At 35.1% G+C, this 16,131-nt stretch overlaps 1 protein-coding gene across 1 annotated transcript in view; it reads right to left on the reverse strand.

Moving 5' to 3' along the window:
* LOC103514598 overlaps positions 1–13,510 on the reverse strand; it is a gene marked incomplete at its 5' end in the record, with an annotated part of 19,717 nt that extends 6,207 nt beyond the window's left edge. Inside the window, 3 exons of the mRNA XM_026827525.1 lie at positions 6,121–6,340; positions 7,626–7,633; positions 13,291–13,510. Of these exons, the coding sequence (XP_026683326.1) occupies positions 6,121–6,340; positions 7,626–7,633; positions 13,291–13,510 (448 nt within the window). The remainder of the gene's footprint in view (positions 1–6,120; positions 6,341–7,625; positions 7,634–13,290) is intronic.
* Between the last annotated feature and the right edge of the window lie 2,621 nt (positions 13,511–16,131).

Here is a 16,131-nt window from a genome sequence, read left to right on the forward strand (position 1 = left end):
GGAAAAAGAGAGAGAAGAGGGAAATTAGAACTAGTATTCTTGTAACAAAGGCGAAGGTAGAGATGGGAGGTAAAGGTTAATAAAAAAATAAGCCTTACATTAATTTGTGCCTTGAAATAATACTAAGCTTTGCCTAGGCAGTGTATTTCTACCTAGTACCTATTCTAGAAGTAGAAAAAACTAGTATAGCTCGCTATACTGTAGTAATAGAAAGTAAAAATAGTTTTGTACCTACCTATGGAGGTAAATATTAGCTTTTATTTTTTTAAAAAACAAAGAATAAGTTGGAATTAATCGTAGGACCTTCGGATATATTTTTTTATTGTCCAATAGGTACTTATTAATTTTATAAAATTGAATTTGTTTTACAAACATTTACAAAAGTATACAACTCAATTTATTAAATAATGCATTAGAAATCCACCTTTCCACCTGATACGACCAAAGTTGTGACCTCAAATTTCGTTTTTAGGTTAATACAAATTTTCAAGCCATGCATCAACCAATTCACATCAATACCTTATCACCCCCATTCTCCCATCAATACCTCATATCCCTATCCCCATCAATACCTCACATCAACTTACTAATCTCGTAAAGAGAGCTTTTCAATCTTGACAAAATTCTCGTAAAGAGAGCTTTTTAATCTTGACAAAATTCTCTTTGGTGAGAAGGGGAAAAAGTTGGAGCGAAAAGAAAAACCTTGCTTTCTACCCCAAGGTAACTCGTGTATGAAAAGATGGGTGCTGAATTGGGTGCCTCACCCCATTACCACTATGCTAGACTTCTTGTATACTTTATTTGAGGTGGGTACCCTACGTGAATATGAATCAGGAACTCTTTCAAGTTAATAAGTTGAAAATAGGGTGCTGTGAGAAGAAATGCAAAATGTCACGTGATGTAGATATTTGTGGTGAACGAGCTAACGTAGTAAGTAGTGAGTTTTATAGTTAATTTTTCCCTTTTTCACTTTTCTTATCCTATAGGAAGGGAATTTCTCCTAAGATTCTAAGCCCTATTCGGCCTTTGGGGAGGCCTGGCCGCCGGCCGTGAAGAAATTTTGATTTAGCTATGTGTGACTTGTGACACACATCATACAAAATAGGTACATCTACATATTTATGTAGATAACTACATACCTATAATTATTATCAGCTATTTAATTCTGGCACTGTTCAACACTATTTGCATATTGATTGGAGTTTCCACTTGGGAGAACACTATAACTTTTTATGAACAACAATTTATTTATCCACCTACTTTTATTAATACCCATACCTACCGACCTACTTATTATTTTTATTTTTAATATTTTCCAATTTAAAAATGGGTATTTTTAAATTTCAAATACCTAGATATTTCCGCAAAAAAAAAAAAAAAAAAAAAAAAAAAAAAAATTTTTATAACCCCAACCAGAGGAGAAAATTTTGCAAGACCATTTCATTGCATGCATTCAAAATTCTCAATCTCTCCACTCTTCAAGAAGAACCCCTTCTTGCGAGAGCTAATTTGGCACTCTGTGTGGAAATTATTCAACATGCTTTATACTACTGGTGAATAACGGAGGATCCTGTTTGGGAGGAAAATATCCTTCGGGGGGAAATCTCTTGAAAAAGATAACTTATTTCAAAGTTTGGATAGATCCAAAGCTTAGCACTATTAATGATTTCCATTTTTCCATACACACATGCACGAAAAATTATCAGCATATTTTCATGCGAGATGATTCCTTGCAGGATTGGGTTTTTTTTTTTTTTTTTTTTTTTTTTTTTTACTTTCTATTAGGTACATGTAGGTACTGGGAGCCTACAGACATGAGATAGTATTGGTATTGGTCCAGGTTTTTAAAATCGACAGAAAAATGAAAGATTTTTCGTCCATGGTTGAAAGACCGTAGTCCGTACGAGCATGTAGGTACCTACCCATTTTCGATATTTCTAAAAGAAAAGTAGTTTTCTAATGTTTCATCTTTTTTTCCCCCCGCATTGTAATTAATAGAAAGTCGTATGATGCTCACACCACATTTTTCACCTAATTATTTCATTTTATGAACCACAAAATTTGGAGTGCACTTTACGATATTAGAAAATATTTTCATGGTCATTATTCGAATAGCATCAGGTTTTTAATTAAGTCAGGGTCAATTAATTGTTACGACGAGGTGCATTATATACTCGTATATTATTATCTCTGGGTGCCATTATTAATTTTCGCTGCTTCACTGCAATGATTATATCATTTATATTAATAATAATAAAATTTAAAAAATGGGACTTATGTGTTCCAATGGTATCCATACAATAGTAAGAATATTAAAAAAAAAGAGAAAGTAAAAAATTAATTCAGATAAAAATAAGAATAGGTATAATATTTTTATCAAGACAAATTTAAAAGTTTTTGAATTGGTGAGCTTTCGATGTCACTCAGGACATCATCTTCAGACCAAGATAGATGTTGAAAAAAAATATTTCACGATTATCAAAAAACAATTTTATTTAATAAGAATATTATTATTATATTTTTTCTGTTAAGGAACATCTGAACTGCTCAAATGTAAGCTGACAGGAACTTTATCATTCTATGACAGATCACAGCTAATTTTAAACTTCCGTCTATCGCCACAAATCAACGACGAAAGTGTGGACGCAGCTTCATAAATTTATTTCTAACTTATCGAGGACACCCGCAATTTAATTAGTCTAATAGATGACTTAATTTATTACTCATTAATATTGGGGAAAATATTGGAAATAGCACGCTGATTGCATTTGTTAATTAGCTGAATTGGAATTTGTTGATGGGGTATGAAATTATGAATCCATGGAAATACATATAGATAGGTAAAAGCAATTTTAATTGTGTTAAGCATAAATGCTTGTCACAAATGTCGTTCCCTGCTTAATATACTACGCTAAATTTCATGACATTACTTGGACTCGAACCACCAACCTCCAGATTCAAAGTCCACCGTGCCAACCACTGCACCACTGAGATTGGTACATATAGGAAATACATAATATAGGCATTTTTTCTAGCAACACCCACATACTCCTACATGCAGTTCCAAATTCAACAAAAGGTACCTTGTATACCTACCTAATTTCCAACTCTGTTATGTTTCTAGGTTCTTCTGTATTTTCATATTTTCTTTCTATGATAGCATATAGCTACCAGAGATGTGCGAACCGCAAAATGCAAAATGGAAAATGCAAAATGTAAAATGTACATTTACATTTTACATTTCAAATTGGTTTTGTTTTGTAAAGGAATTCTTTAGTACTATTCGAGCAGGTCTTTTCTCCAGACTTGATTCAAATTGCGTCTTTCGACACTGAGTTTATACTACCCTCCAAGCTTGAAGGGTCTTCTTCTTCTTCTTCTTCTTCTTCTTCTTCTTCTTCTTCTTCTTCTTCTTCTTCTTCTCCTTCTTCTTCTTAACGACACCTTAAGCATTAAGTAAATCATTTTGTCAAAATATTTCAGTAGATAGTATACGTATAATGTATTAGGTATGTTAATAATGTATTAGGTATGCGTTAGTATCTACTATAGGCCAAGTGTCTTTTTGCGTCGCGTCGAATTTTTAACGTCGCTCCCCGCTCCCTCAAACAATTAACCTAGTAAAGGCTTATATATTGTACACTCTTTTATGAGCAAAATATGGTGTGAACTTATATTCTGATATATATTTTAAAAAAAAAAAAAAAAAAACTAACCGATAAATTAGTGAAAATCTCACCTAATAAGCTTAATTATATGGTTAAACTAGACTAACCACAGTCCATTGACCTATTTTCAATTCCAGTTGTTTCCGTGACGTGGCGGAAAGTTCGAAGCGGCAACTGAATGTGAGATTTTTTTTTCATCACGCGTGTACTGACGTAACCTTTTTTTTCTCGTTTTTTAAAAAGTTTTTCTCTTCTATTGGTTCTGTTACAAACTGTTTAGTTTGATTTAATGAGATAATTACTTTTAATAATTAATCTATATTAAATAATAAAATAATTTTAAACAAAATTATATCATATTTAATTTTTGACCTCATTGTAATATTTTCTAGAGGTCGGACTTCTGTTCTAGAGGTCGGCCGTTCGAATCCGCTCAACGGTTTGTTTCAAATTCAGAAGTGGTATATTTTCTGATTTCTTTATGACTGAAAAACGTAAATAAATATCCAATTATCATCCCCTCTTTATTCGATTCGTGTACATTATTTTGCTTAGGAAAATTAAAAAAATGTCAAACCAGGGGTTCGAACTGCAATTGTTTAAAAAAAAGTTGCTGAAATTACTTTAAACACAGTTTGAATTCATAAACCGACATAATCTATCTTAAAAATATTACATAATTCTTCAAACAGAACGAAATACAAAGGAAAACCAGGTGTGAGATTTTTTCTCTACACGCGTGTACTGACGTTCGGATTTTTAACGCGTGTACTCACGGGTTAATAGTGAAAAATCCTCTATAGACAATGGAAAAACCAGTTAACATTTTTACTTTCTCTGACTCCAATAACTTTTTTTTTTTTTTTAAAAAAAAAGCTAGCAGCACGCTATTGGCCAGATGGTCACCCATCCGGGTACTAACCACGCGCAACCGTGCTCAACTTCAGTGATCCATGCGGAACTGATGCTTTCAGGTTGTGGTTATGTGCCGGGTTGCCGGGTTGAGCTGAGACAGTACTAATGGGGGTGGTAACTTAAAAACAAGGCAAGTTTACCAACCTTGCCTATCTCAACCCGGTACATAACCACGACCTCAAGGTGCTATCGCCGCTGGTTTTGAAAAAAAAAAAAAAAAATGTGTGAAGGCAACTATAGCGCTTTCACTAAATTTTAAGCAGTGCATATTGCATACGCGACTAATTTGGAGGGGCAAATTGTAGATTTCTGAAAAAAAAGTCTATTTTTTCAGCTTTAAGAGCAATTTTGCAATGAAATTACATTTCTTTCAAAAATCACTAGATTTTGCCTCAAATCACTAAATCACTAGATTTGCCAACAATTCACTAAATTTAGTGAAAAATCACTTGTCAGTACATTTTGGCTATAGTTTTCTCAGTGGCCAGTAGAAGAATTTTAGCTAAGTATGTAATTGGTCTTATTGGGCCCAGTTTCATTGACATCCTGGACTTGCTGCTTAATTTTTCTGTATTTTTCTCACTTTATTTTTAGTAAATAACATGATTTTTGTACAAGGGTTACAAGGGCTTATTGTTTGAAAATCCATTTTAAAAAGCATTTAAAAAACCATTTTCAAAATGTACATTTTGCATTTTACATTTCAAATTGGTTTTTAAAAAGCATTTTACATTTTGCATTTCAAATTGGTTTTCTAGAGGCATTTTACATTTCAAATTGGTTTTCAAAAGCATTTTGCACATCTCTGATAGCTACCTACCTATCAGAAAACATGGTCTGTTTTCTAATAGGTTAGCCATACCCAGCCTAGTTAGCTTGGTTGGTAGCGCGTCTGCCGTGTAAGCGCTAGGCCGCGGATTCCATTCCCGCCCGGGGCCAATTTTATCAACGGATATTAGGTAGTTGTTCTCAGAACGGCTGGCTTTGTCCTGTATTTCTTCTCTGTACGATTTCGGGACGATAAGACCTTAGCAGTTACGGTTCCTTCTATCAAACCTTTCGGGGGGAAAAAAATCCTCGCCAGCCTAGTTAGCTTAGTTGGTAGTGCGTCTGCCTTGTAAGCGCTAGGCCGCCGGTTCGATTCCCGCCCGGGGCGGATTTTATCCTGATGGGATAATGTTCGTTCTCGGAACGGCTGACTTTCTCCTATCCCTCTCTTCCTTCTCTGATTTTGGGACGATAAGACCATAGCAGTTACAGTTCCCTCTGTCAAACCTCTTAACAAAAAAATACATGTGTTTTTTTTTTTTATCCTGATGGGATAATGTTCGTTCTCGGAACGGCTGGCTTTCTCCTATCCTGTCTTCCTTCTCTCTTCGATTTCTCTAGCAGTCACAGTTCCCTCTGTCAAACCTCTTTAAAAAAAAACTTGATATTTGCATTCGCTTAAAAAAGTACAGTTAGACCCTCTCTCAAACCTCTTCAAAAAAAAAAAAACCTTTGAGAAAAAATGTAAATATCTATAGATCCAAATTACCATGGGGAAGAAGTCTGACTGAGAGTAGACAGGTGGGTTACACTCCTTGCCGTCCAAAGCCATCTGACACGGGTAATTATATCGGTAATACTTCCTCTGAACTCGGGTGCCGTCGGGATTGCGGTAAGCACGATTCAGACTGCATGCTGGCTCCTTCACCTCACAATGGCTGTCGATAGGCAAACCGGTGAGCGGCTCATAGCAAACGTTCCGCTTTCTCCTGTGAAAGAAGAGGATTTGGAATTTTTGGATGATTTGGAGGCTTTGGTTCATGTATGTGAACGCCAGAACTTAATGGGTTAAAAACGCAATAGGTACCTACCTATCGTACAATTTATTGTGATTAGCAAAATTGAACGTATCAAATCAAACTCCAAAGTTTCAGTAATAAAACCATAGATCATAGGTAGGTATGTACCTAGTTGTGATTAGCAAAATTGAACGTATCAAATCAAACTCCAAAGTTTCAGTAATAAAACCATAGATCATAGGTAGGTATGTACCTAGGTATCAGCAATTTAAAAGCTGCAGGTAAATACCTACCTATCCTATACCGTCATCCGTCATAGTCCTACCCAACCTACAATAAAATTTAATCATCGTTTTTCTGTATGGCGTGTTGCATACACACAATAGTTTTCAGGCATTCATACAAAATGCTTGTTTTTCCTTCACGTAGTGTTTTCTATAATTGGCATCTAGCTATCTGGGTACTAATACTTAGATATCATTAAGGAAGTTCAAATGCCATATTGCCATGGCGCCATACTATTTTGCCATATTTTAGCAAAATTTGAAAAAAATGCCATAAAATTGCAAAAAAAAAGTACTGAAAAAGAACCGTACTTAAATAGTGGTGATGCATTTGGGAAAACATTTAGCATGAAAGGTCCATTCCTATGTAAAAAGTCCTCAAAAATCCAAATCTGAAGTCAAAGCAGCGAAAAAATATTTTAAGGTTGAAAATTTCATTTTTATTTGACGTTCCAAGGAAAAATGTAAAATAGTTTCCTCTGATTATTGAAAAAAAAATTGCTTATTTTGCCATGTTTTGAACAAATAAATGCCATATTTTCCCAAAATAAATGCCATATTGCTATGTGTTTTAGTGCCATATTTTGGAAAAATAAGTGCCATATTCTGAACTTCTCTGGATATCATACCTACTTGCTCCTGCAAAATGATGCAATTTGTTTCATAGCCGTTCTGCACTTGAGGGAAATTATTCCAGATGCTCAAAAACTCAAGAAAAATTTTCTATTAGACTTGTTTCACTTGTTATGACTAAAAAATGTGGGCCTCTAAAATATAAGATCACTAGAGTCACTAGACTACTGGGTTAATGGAAAGTAACAATATCAAAGTTGTGTATGTATAACTATGTCAGGTAGAAAATACCAAGTGAACATTCTTGGAAATCTGCGCCTTATTATTATTCCCAGAAAAGTTTTATTAAAAATTGTTTGCGAAAAATTCAAGATAACGCTTTCTGGAATTTCGCTTACAATTTCGCCTGAAGAGGTTTACAATAATTCAGGGATAATAAGGGTTGTTCCAAGAAAATGCAAAAGTAAATCCCATTTACGTATTGTACCTGGTAATATGTACTTGTATGTACCCCCTGAAAGGAGTTAACTATTGTAGTTGAGAATAAACTATACAGTATGGATCAGGAAATGAGTTTACTCCCAAGTCCCAAAAACTTATTAGTTTACTCCCCTCGAAAAAAATGTCATACACGAGTTTACTCCGTACTCGTCCTGTGACTCTCACTCAGTCTCATTGAAAGGTCAGGGTCGGGACACACCAAACCGGACCGAGCCCGCACCGCATTTTCTCAAAACTCTCAAAAGAGGAATTTGGACGAATTCCTAGGCGGGTACCATTCCGTGCTTTCTTATTCCCTTGCAAAAATTAAAGTCGAAAATAAGTCTCCTCTCTCTCTCTCTCTCTCTCTCTCTCTCTCTCTCGCTCGCTCCAATGCCAAAACGGGATTCGAACCCGCGGACTCTAGAAACGAGCCTGAGTACTCTCTAGGGAGGTCCTCTCTAGTGAAGAGAGTGTTACTCTGAGTTATTAGGCCACTCAGTCGAGCATGACAGTCTGCTCAATCAATCTTCTTCATGATGATATCACTCTGTTTATATTTCTATAAGCCATACAGTCCACACAGTGCACACCTTTTCCAATCCACACCCCCAAAGGAAGAAGGACAACGCCGGCATCTAAGTAAGAGTGAAGAAACATCAGGTGAGTGGTATTCCTCCCCCTCTTCACCTTGCTATCCCCTACAATCGTGGTCATGAAGATCAAATCAAAGCTTCCGCCATTCCCAACTGAGGAAGCAGAACGAGAAAAACATTCAACTGGAACAGAGGAAAAACAACATTGTGAATAGAAAGCTTTGTGAAATGAATGAGAATAATCAGGAGATAGGAGAAACATGTTTACAATGAATGGAGAAATGATAATAGAATAGAGAGAGGACCATGCCAGATGAATTGGAAACATAAATCAACAACGGACGAGCCATCGATGAAGAATGAAATACATCATCAGTTCAGTTTCTATCCTGCTATTGTCCGATGTAGAAAGGGAAAAAAATCTAGTTAAAATGACACAACTACTTTTCCTACAAAGAAAAAAAAAAATGAAAAATCATCGAAAAACTTTCATGTAAAAATTGCACATCCACCAAATTGTACAAAAACTAGTGGAAATGGCACATCCACTAATTTTACAAAAAGGTCCACTTGTAAAAATGACACATCCACTAATAGGTAACAAATAAATAGCAGAATAGATGATCGATTGCTACGAAATAATAAAGGCCGTGAAATATCCCATCTTCCTGCTATTGTCCGATGTAGAGGAAAAAAAATCTAGTTAAAATGACACAACTACTTTTCCTACAAAGAAAAAAAAATGAAAAATCATCGAAAAACTTTCATGTAAAAATTGCACATCCATCAAATTGTACAAAAAAACTAGTGAAAATGGCACATCCACTAATTTTACAAAAAAGTCCACTTGTAAAAGTGACACATCCACTAATAGGTAACAAATAAATAGCAGAATAGAAGATCGATTGCTACGAAATAATAAAAGCCGTGAAATATGCCATCTTTTTTATGGAAAATGAAAACATCTCAAAATATTACCTATTGTTGTTCACTAAAATTAGTGGATGCGCCATTTTTGCAACATTTTTAATTTATCATGCCTTTGAGACGTACTTTATAAGGTTTGTTACATTATAGTTACATAATATCAAGTTTTAATGAACGTTCCTAATGATAATTATTTTCACAAAGCTATTCTTTTAATATTACGAGGAAATAAAGGGAGTTAGCAGTAAGACAGGTAGATCTGACAGGCGGACCTGATCAGATGTAAATGATAGTGAGTGGCAAGCCTAAAAAAGATACAAACAAATGGAGCCCAATACATAACTAGAACCTGGCCCATGATGGGAGCAATGTTAGGACTAGATTGCGAACCACTTGATCATGAATTTATTTGTGTTAAAGCAGAGCCTTTTCACAACTTTTGTGGATATCACAGCATTAGTAAGCTTCCTGATTTCCATATTTCAATCATCTTTTTACAATGGTAAACCGCCGCTGGTCTCTACTCGATTAAAGTAGCTACTCAATTGTCCTCACTAGGCCTTGTGGTTAATCTACCTTCTTCGCTCTCACCCATGAGGGAGCAATGTTAGGACTAGATTGCGAACCACTTGATTATGAATTTATCTGTGTTAAAGCAGAGCTTTTTCACAACTTTTGTGGCTATCACAATATTTTACATTGGTAATACCGCCGCTGGTCTCTACTCGATTAAAGTAGCTACTCAATTGTCCTCACTAGGCTGAGTCCCGAACTCCAAGCAAAGTGCCGAAAAAAACTTCGACCCGCCGGGAATCGAACCCGGGATTGAGAACCACTCTAACGTGTGCTAAGGAAGGAACACGAAACCCTCGTCAACAGAAGAGGAAGTTGTTTGTGTACCATGATACCTCCACAATCCACTATGTGTGGAAGAGTGGAAGTTAGAACATAGTTGAAGAAGTGAAGACGGAAACATGATTCCAGCGCGAGGAGCTATTGTTAAACCTATACCGTGGTTAGAATCAGCAGTCAGTGACGTGTCTTTGCACGAAACCCTCGTCAACAGAAGAGGAAGTTGTTTGTGTGCCATGGTACCTCCACAATCAACTATGTGTGGAAGAGTGGAAGTTAGAACATACCTAGTTGAAGAAGTGAAGACGGAAACATGATTCCAGCGCGAGGAGCTATTGTTAAACCTATACCGTGGTTAGAATCATCAGTCAGTGACGTGTCTTTCGTGGAAACTGGGGGAGCACCAGGTAAATCCTTTTTGCCAAATGAAAAATACAGTTGTATGACCTTAGCCGTTTAAAGAGCTGGGTTAGGGTCCCTTTCACATGTCAAGAAAAAGAAAATCTTTTGTAAATCCTCAATACAATCTTTAGCTTGAACTAATCTTCTAAATAACCATGTTGCTCGTTTGCCAGACACCTGAAGATAAGTTGTTATCCTGAGTTTGAACTCGTAGACTTGTAAAGTTCAGCGAATTCTCTCCTAGTACCTCCGGGCAAAAGTGAACCTGGGAGAAGTAGTCTTTGAAACAAAACTCGGTTGTTATAGTCACATTATTCATGCTTTTTGTATTCCGATAGGTATCTTAAAATCAACAGAAACATGAAAGATTTTTCTTCCATGGTTTGAATGACCGTAGTCCGTACGAGCATATTTACGAGTAAGTAGGTAACTACCCATTTTCGATATTTCTAAAAGAAAAGTAGTTTTCTAATGTTTCATCTTTTTTCCCCCCCGCATTGTAATTAATAGAAAGTCGTATGATGCTCACACCACATTTTTCACCTAATTATTTCATTTTATGAACCACAAAATTTGGATAGTATTGGTATTGGTCCAGGTTTTTAAAATCGACAGAAAAATGAAAGATTTTTCGTCCATGGTTGAAAGACCGTAGTCCGTACGAGCATGTAGGTACCTACCCATTTTCGATATTTCTAAAAGAAAAGTAGTTTTCTAATGTTTCATCTTTTTTTCCCCCCGCATTGTAATTAATAGAAAGTCGTATGATGCTCACACCACATTTTTCACCTAATTATTTCATTTTATGAACCACAAAATTTGGAGTGCACTTTACGATATTAGAAAATATTTTCATGGTCATTATTCGAATAGCATCAGGTTTTTAATTAAGTCAGGGTCAATTAATTGTTACGACGAGGTGCATTATATACTCGTATATTATTATCTCTGGGTGCCATTATTAATTTTCGCTGCTTCACTGCAATGATTATATCATTTATATTAATAATAATAAAATTTAAAAAATGGGACTTATGTGTTCCAATGGTATCCATACAATAGTAAGAATATTAAAAAAAAAGAGAAAGTAAAAAATTAATTCAGATAAAAATAAGAATAGGTATAATATTTTTATCAAGACAAATTTAAAAGTTTTTGAATTGGTGAGCTTTAATACTCGTATCTTATTATCTCTGGGTGCCATTATTAATTTTCGCTGCTTCACTGCAATAATTATATCATTTATATCAATAATAATAAAATTTAAAAAATGGGACTTATGTGTTCCAATGGTATCCATACAATAGTAAGAATATTAAAAAAAAATAATAATAATTCAGATAAAAATAAGAATAGGTATAATAATTTTATCAAGACAATTACGATTAAAAGTTTTTAATTTTTTTTTTTTTTCAACATATTACTCTTTATTTATGGTACATATATACAATTTATACATATACATAGATGTCACTCAGGACATCATCTTCAGACCAAGATAGATGTTGAAAAAAAATATTTCACGATTATCAAAAAACAATTTTATTTAATAAGAATATTATTATTATATTTTTTCTGTTAAGGAACATCTGAACTGCTCAAATGTAAGCTGACAGGAACTTTATCATTCTATGACAGATCACAGCTAATTTTAAACTTCCGTCTATCGCCACAAATCAACGACGAAAGTGTGGACGCAGCTTCATAAATTTATTTCTAACTTATCGAGGACACCCGCAATTTAATTAGTCTAATAGATGACTTAATTTATTACTCATTAATATTGGGGAAAATATTGGAAATAGCACGCTGATTGCATTTGTTAATTAGCTGAATTGGAATTTGTTGATGGGTATGAAATTATGAATCCATGGAAATACATATAGCTATTTTTCCTAGCAACAACCACATACTCGTACATGCAGTTCCAAATTCAACAAAATATACGTTGAACCTACCTAATTTCCAACTCTGTCATGTTTCTAGGTTCTTCTGTATTGTCATATTTTCTTTTTATGATAGCATAGCTACCTATCAGAAAACAAATCATGGTCTGTTTTCTAATAGGTTAGCCATAGCCAGCCTAGTTAGCTTGGTTGGTAGCGCGTCTGCCTTGTAAGCGCTAGGCCGCGGATTCCATTCCCGCCCAGGGCAAATTTTATCCTCAACGGATAAATCGTACGGCTGGCTTTCTACGGCTGGCTTTCTACTCAGAACGGCTGGCTTTCTACTGTATTCCTTCTCTGTTCGATTTCGGGACGATAAGACCTTAGCAGTTACGGTTCCTTCTATCAAACCTTTCGGGGAAAAAAAATCCTCGCCAGCCTAGTTAGCTTAGTTGGTAGTGCGTCTGCCTTGTAAGCGCTAGGCCGCGGGTTCGATTCCCGCTCGGGGCGGATTTTATCCTGATGGGATAATGTTCGTTCTCGGAACGGCTGACTTTCTCCTATCCTGTCTTCCTTCTCTCTTCGATTTCGGGACGATAAGACCATAGCAGTTACAGTTCCTTCTATCAAACCTTTCGGGGGGAAAAAAAAATCCTCGCCAGCCTAGTTAGCTTAGTTGGTAGTGCGTCTGCCTTGTAAGCGCTAGGCCGCGGGTTCGATTCCCGCCCGGGGCGGATTTTATCCTGATGGGATAATGTTCGTTCTCGGAAACGGCTGGCTTTCTCCTATCCTGTCTTCCTTCTCTCCTCTCGATTTCGGGACGATAAGACCATAGCAGTTACAGTTGACCCTCTCTCAAACCTCTTCAAAAAAAAAAAAACCTTTGAGAATGTAAATATATATCTATAGATCCAAATTACCATGGGGAAGAAGTCTGACTGAGAGTATACAGGTGGGTTACACTCCTTGCCATCCAAAGCCATCTGACACGGGTAATTATATCGGTAATACTTCCTCTGAACTCGGGAGCCGTCGGGATTGCGGTAGGCACGATTCAGACTGCATGCTGGCTCCTTCACCTCACAATGGCTGTCGATAGGCAAACCGGTGAGCGGCTCATAGCAAACGTTCCGCTTTCTCCTGTGAAAGAAGAGGATTTGGAGTTTTTTGAGGATTTGGAGGCTTTGGTTCATGTATGTGAACGCCAGAACTTAATGGGTTAAAAACGCAATAGGTACCTATCGTACAATTTATTGTGATTAACAAAATTGAATGTATCAAATCAAACTCAAAAGTTTTACCTAGTAATAAAACCATAGATCATAGGTAGGTATGTGCCTAGGTATCAGCATTAAAAGCTGCAGGTAAATACCTACCTATACCGTCCTAGTCCTACCCAACCTACAATAAAATTTAATCATTGTTTTTCTGTATGGCGTGTCGCATACACACAATAGTTTTCAGGCATTCATACAAAATGCTTGTTTTTTCTTCACGTAGTGTTTTCTAATGGCATCTACCTAGCTATCTGGGTACCTAATAGGTACTTAGATATCATTAAGGAAGTTCAAATGCCATATTGCCATGGCGCCATACTATTTTGCCATATTTTAGCAAAATTTGAAAAAATGCCATAAAATTGCAAAAAAAGAAGTACCTACTGAAAAAGAACCGTACTTAAATAGTGGTTATGCATTTGGGAAAACATTTAGCATGAAAGGTCGATTCCTATGTAAAAAGTCCTCAAAAATCCAAATCTGAAGTCAAAGCAGCGAAAAATTATTTTAAGGTTGAAAATTTCATTTTTATTTGACGTTCCAAGGAAAAATGTAAAATAGTTTCCTCTGATTATTGAAAAAAATTGTTTACGTACATATTTCCAGCTAATATCTACCTAAGTACCTACAATAGAAATGATGAACGAGTAATATTAGCGGAAAGGAGTAAGATCAGATAATATTATGAGAGTAAAACTACAATATGAAGAAAAAAAATAATGATATCTAAATCCGGTAGATAGACCCCCATACCATAGTACAAATAATCAATTTATACTTTAAAATCTGCAAGTAAGCATTTAAAATTGACTTCGGAAAAAGAAATTAATGCAAATATTGGAAATCTTGATAATGATTGATGTCATGAGCACAATGATAGCTTGAGTAATATTAGGGGAAAGAAGTAAGATCAGATAATATTATGAGAGTAAAAACTACAATATGAAGAAAAAAAATAATGATATCTAAATCCGGTAGATAGACCCCCATACCATACTACAAATAATCAATTTATACTTTAAAATCTGCAAGTAAGCAAAAGCATTTAAAATTGACTTCGGAAAAAGAAATTAATGCAAATATTGGAAATCTTGATAATGATTGATGTCATGAGCACAATGATAGCTACTATAGTCACACGGTGAAATATTCAATTCAATTCCAGTGATCGAACCATAGGACGTCAATATTTCCCGTGGATATTTTATAGGAGGCTGACAAACGAGAATAGTTCATGCTTCCGGAATATATCCTTTGTCGTACGATGCGATGGCAACCTCTGTTCTTAGGAAGGTGTCAAAAGTAAGTATTTATCTCTTTAAGCCCGTCACACGTTGTGGAAGCGTACTCGCTCGACTTTTAGTGCGTAGAGATTCTCTATCATTTTCATAGTTTTGGCCTTTCAGGCGACTGCGCTTCCTTTTCCAATGAACGATATCATTAGCCTCTTTGGTAGGCATTTTCTTTAAAAGTTTAGAATAGGTAGCATGTGTCTTGGAACAAGAGAAATTTATGGTCCTATTCGAGCTTCAATCGGGTAATAAAATTAATTCCAAGGGCTATCTTACTATTTACGTACCTAAAGAAGGAGAAAAGATCCATGATCCTCCTCGATGTCATGATATAATAGGCCACAGAAGTTTCTAGACAATCCAAACTGCAACAGGCCCTAAAAGCTAAAGGATCAATTTTTAAATCGCCAAAACACAATGATATTGGTAATTTAATTGCAGATATTTTGACATACTTTCTTGAACTTGACGCCTTTAGCTAAACTATTTTAAAAGTTTCAAAATTCACATAATATATCACATCCATATCATACATCACTACTCATGTTTATGTATGATACAATTGATACATAGCAATTAAAAAAAAAAAAATCAACAAAAATTGAATACAACAACAACAAAAATGCCCTAATTACTGTATGTCAGCAATCAACATTATTACTTATTACCTACTTCTTATTGTACCTTTCTTCTATTCTAATAAGCACCTATCTATTTGATTACTGACAGACTTACTCAAGTTTAAATACCATTTATAATAATGGGCAAATAAATAATAAATTATAGTATACATATTCACTACAATCACCTATCATTAATTTTCTATAAAATAAATAGGTGAATACCTACTCATTAGAATTTAATTCAGAACTATCCCCTATTCTTTGCACTTTCCCAAGGGAGAAACTGAAAATACTGAAATGAGTATTGTAATACTCAAACGTGGGTTTTATTAATTTTTACTACATACCTAATAATCATAATAAAGATAATAGCTATCATTATCTTATGGTAACAAAAAGTAACTTCTTACGGCAGTTTTATTGAGATAGGTTGGTAATAATACCTCCTTATCCAAAGAACTTCATAACTTTTATCATAATAGTGATTGCAAATTGTACAATATTTTATTAGGTATCTATTGTGTACCCAGAAAATTTTGAAATTGGATCATTGATAAGCTTGAAACTTT

The sequence above is a fragment of the Diaphorina citri genome, unplaced genomic scaffold (assembly GCF_000475195.1).
Source record: "Diaphorina citri unplaced genomic scaffold, Diaci psyllid genome assembly version 1.1 scaffold1177, whole genome shotgun sequence".
NCBI lineage: Eukaryota > Metazoa > Arthropoda > Insecta > Hemiptera > Psyllidae > Diaphorina > Diaphorina citri.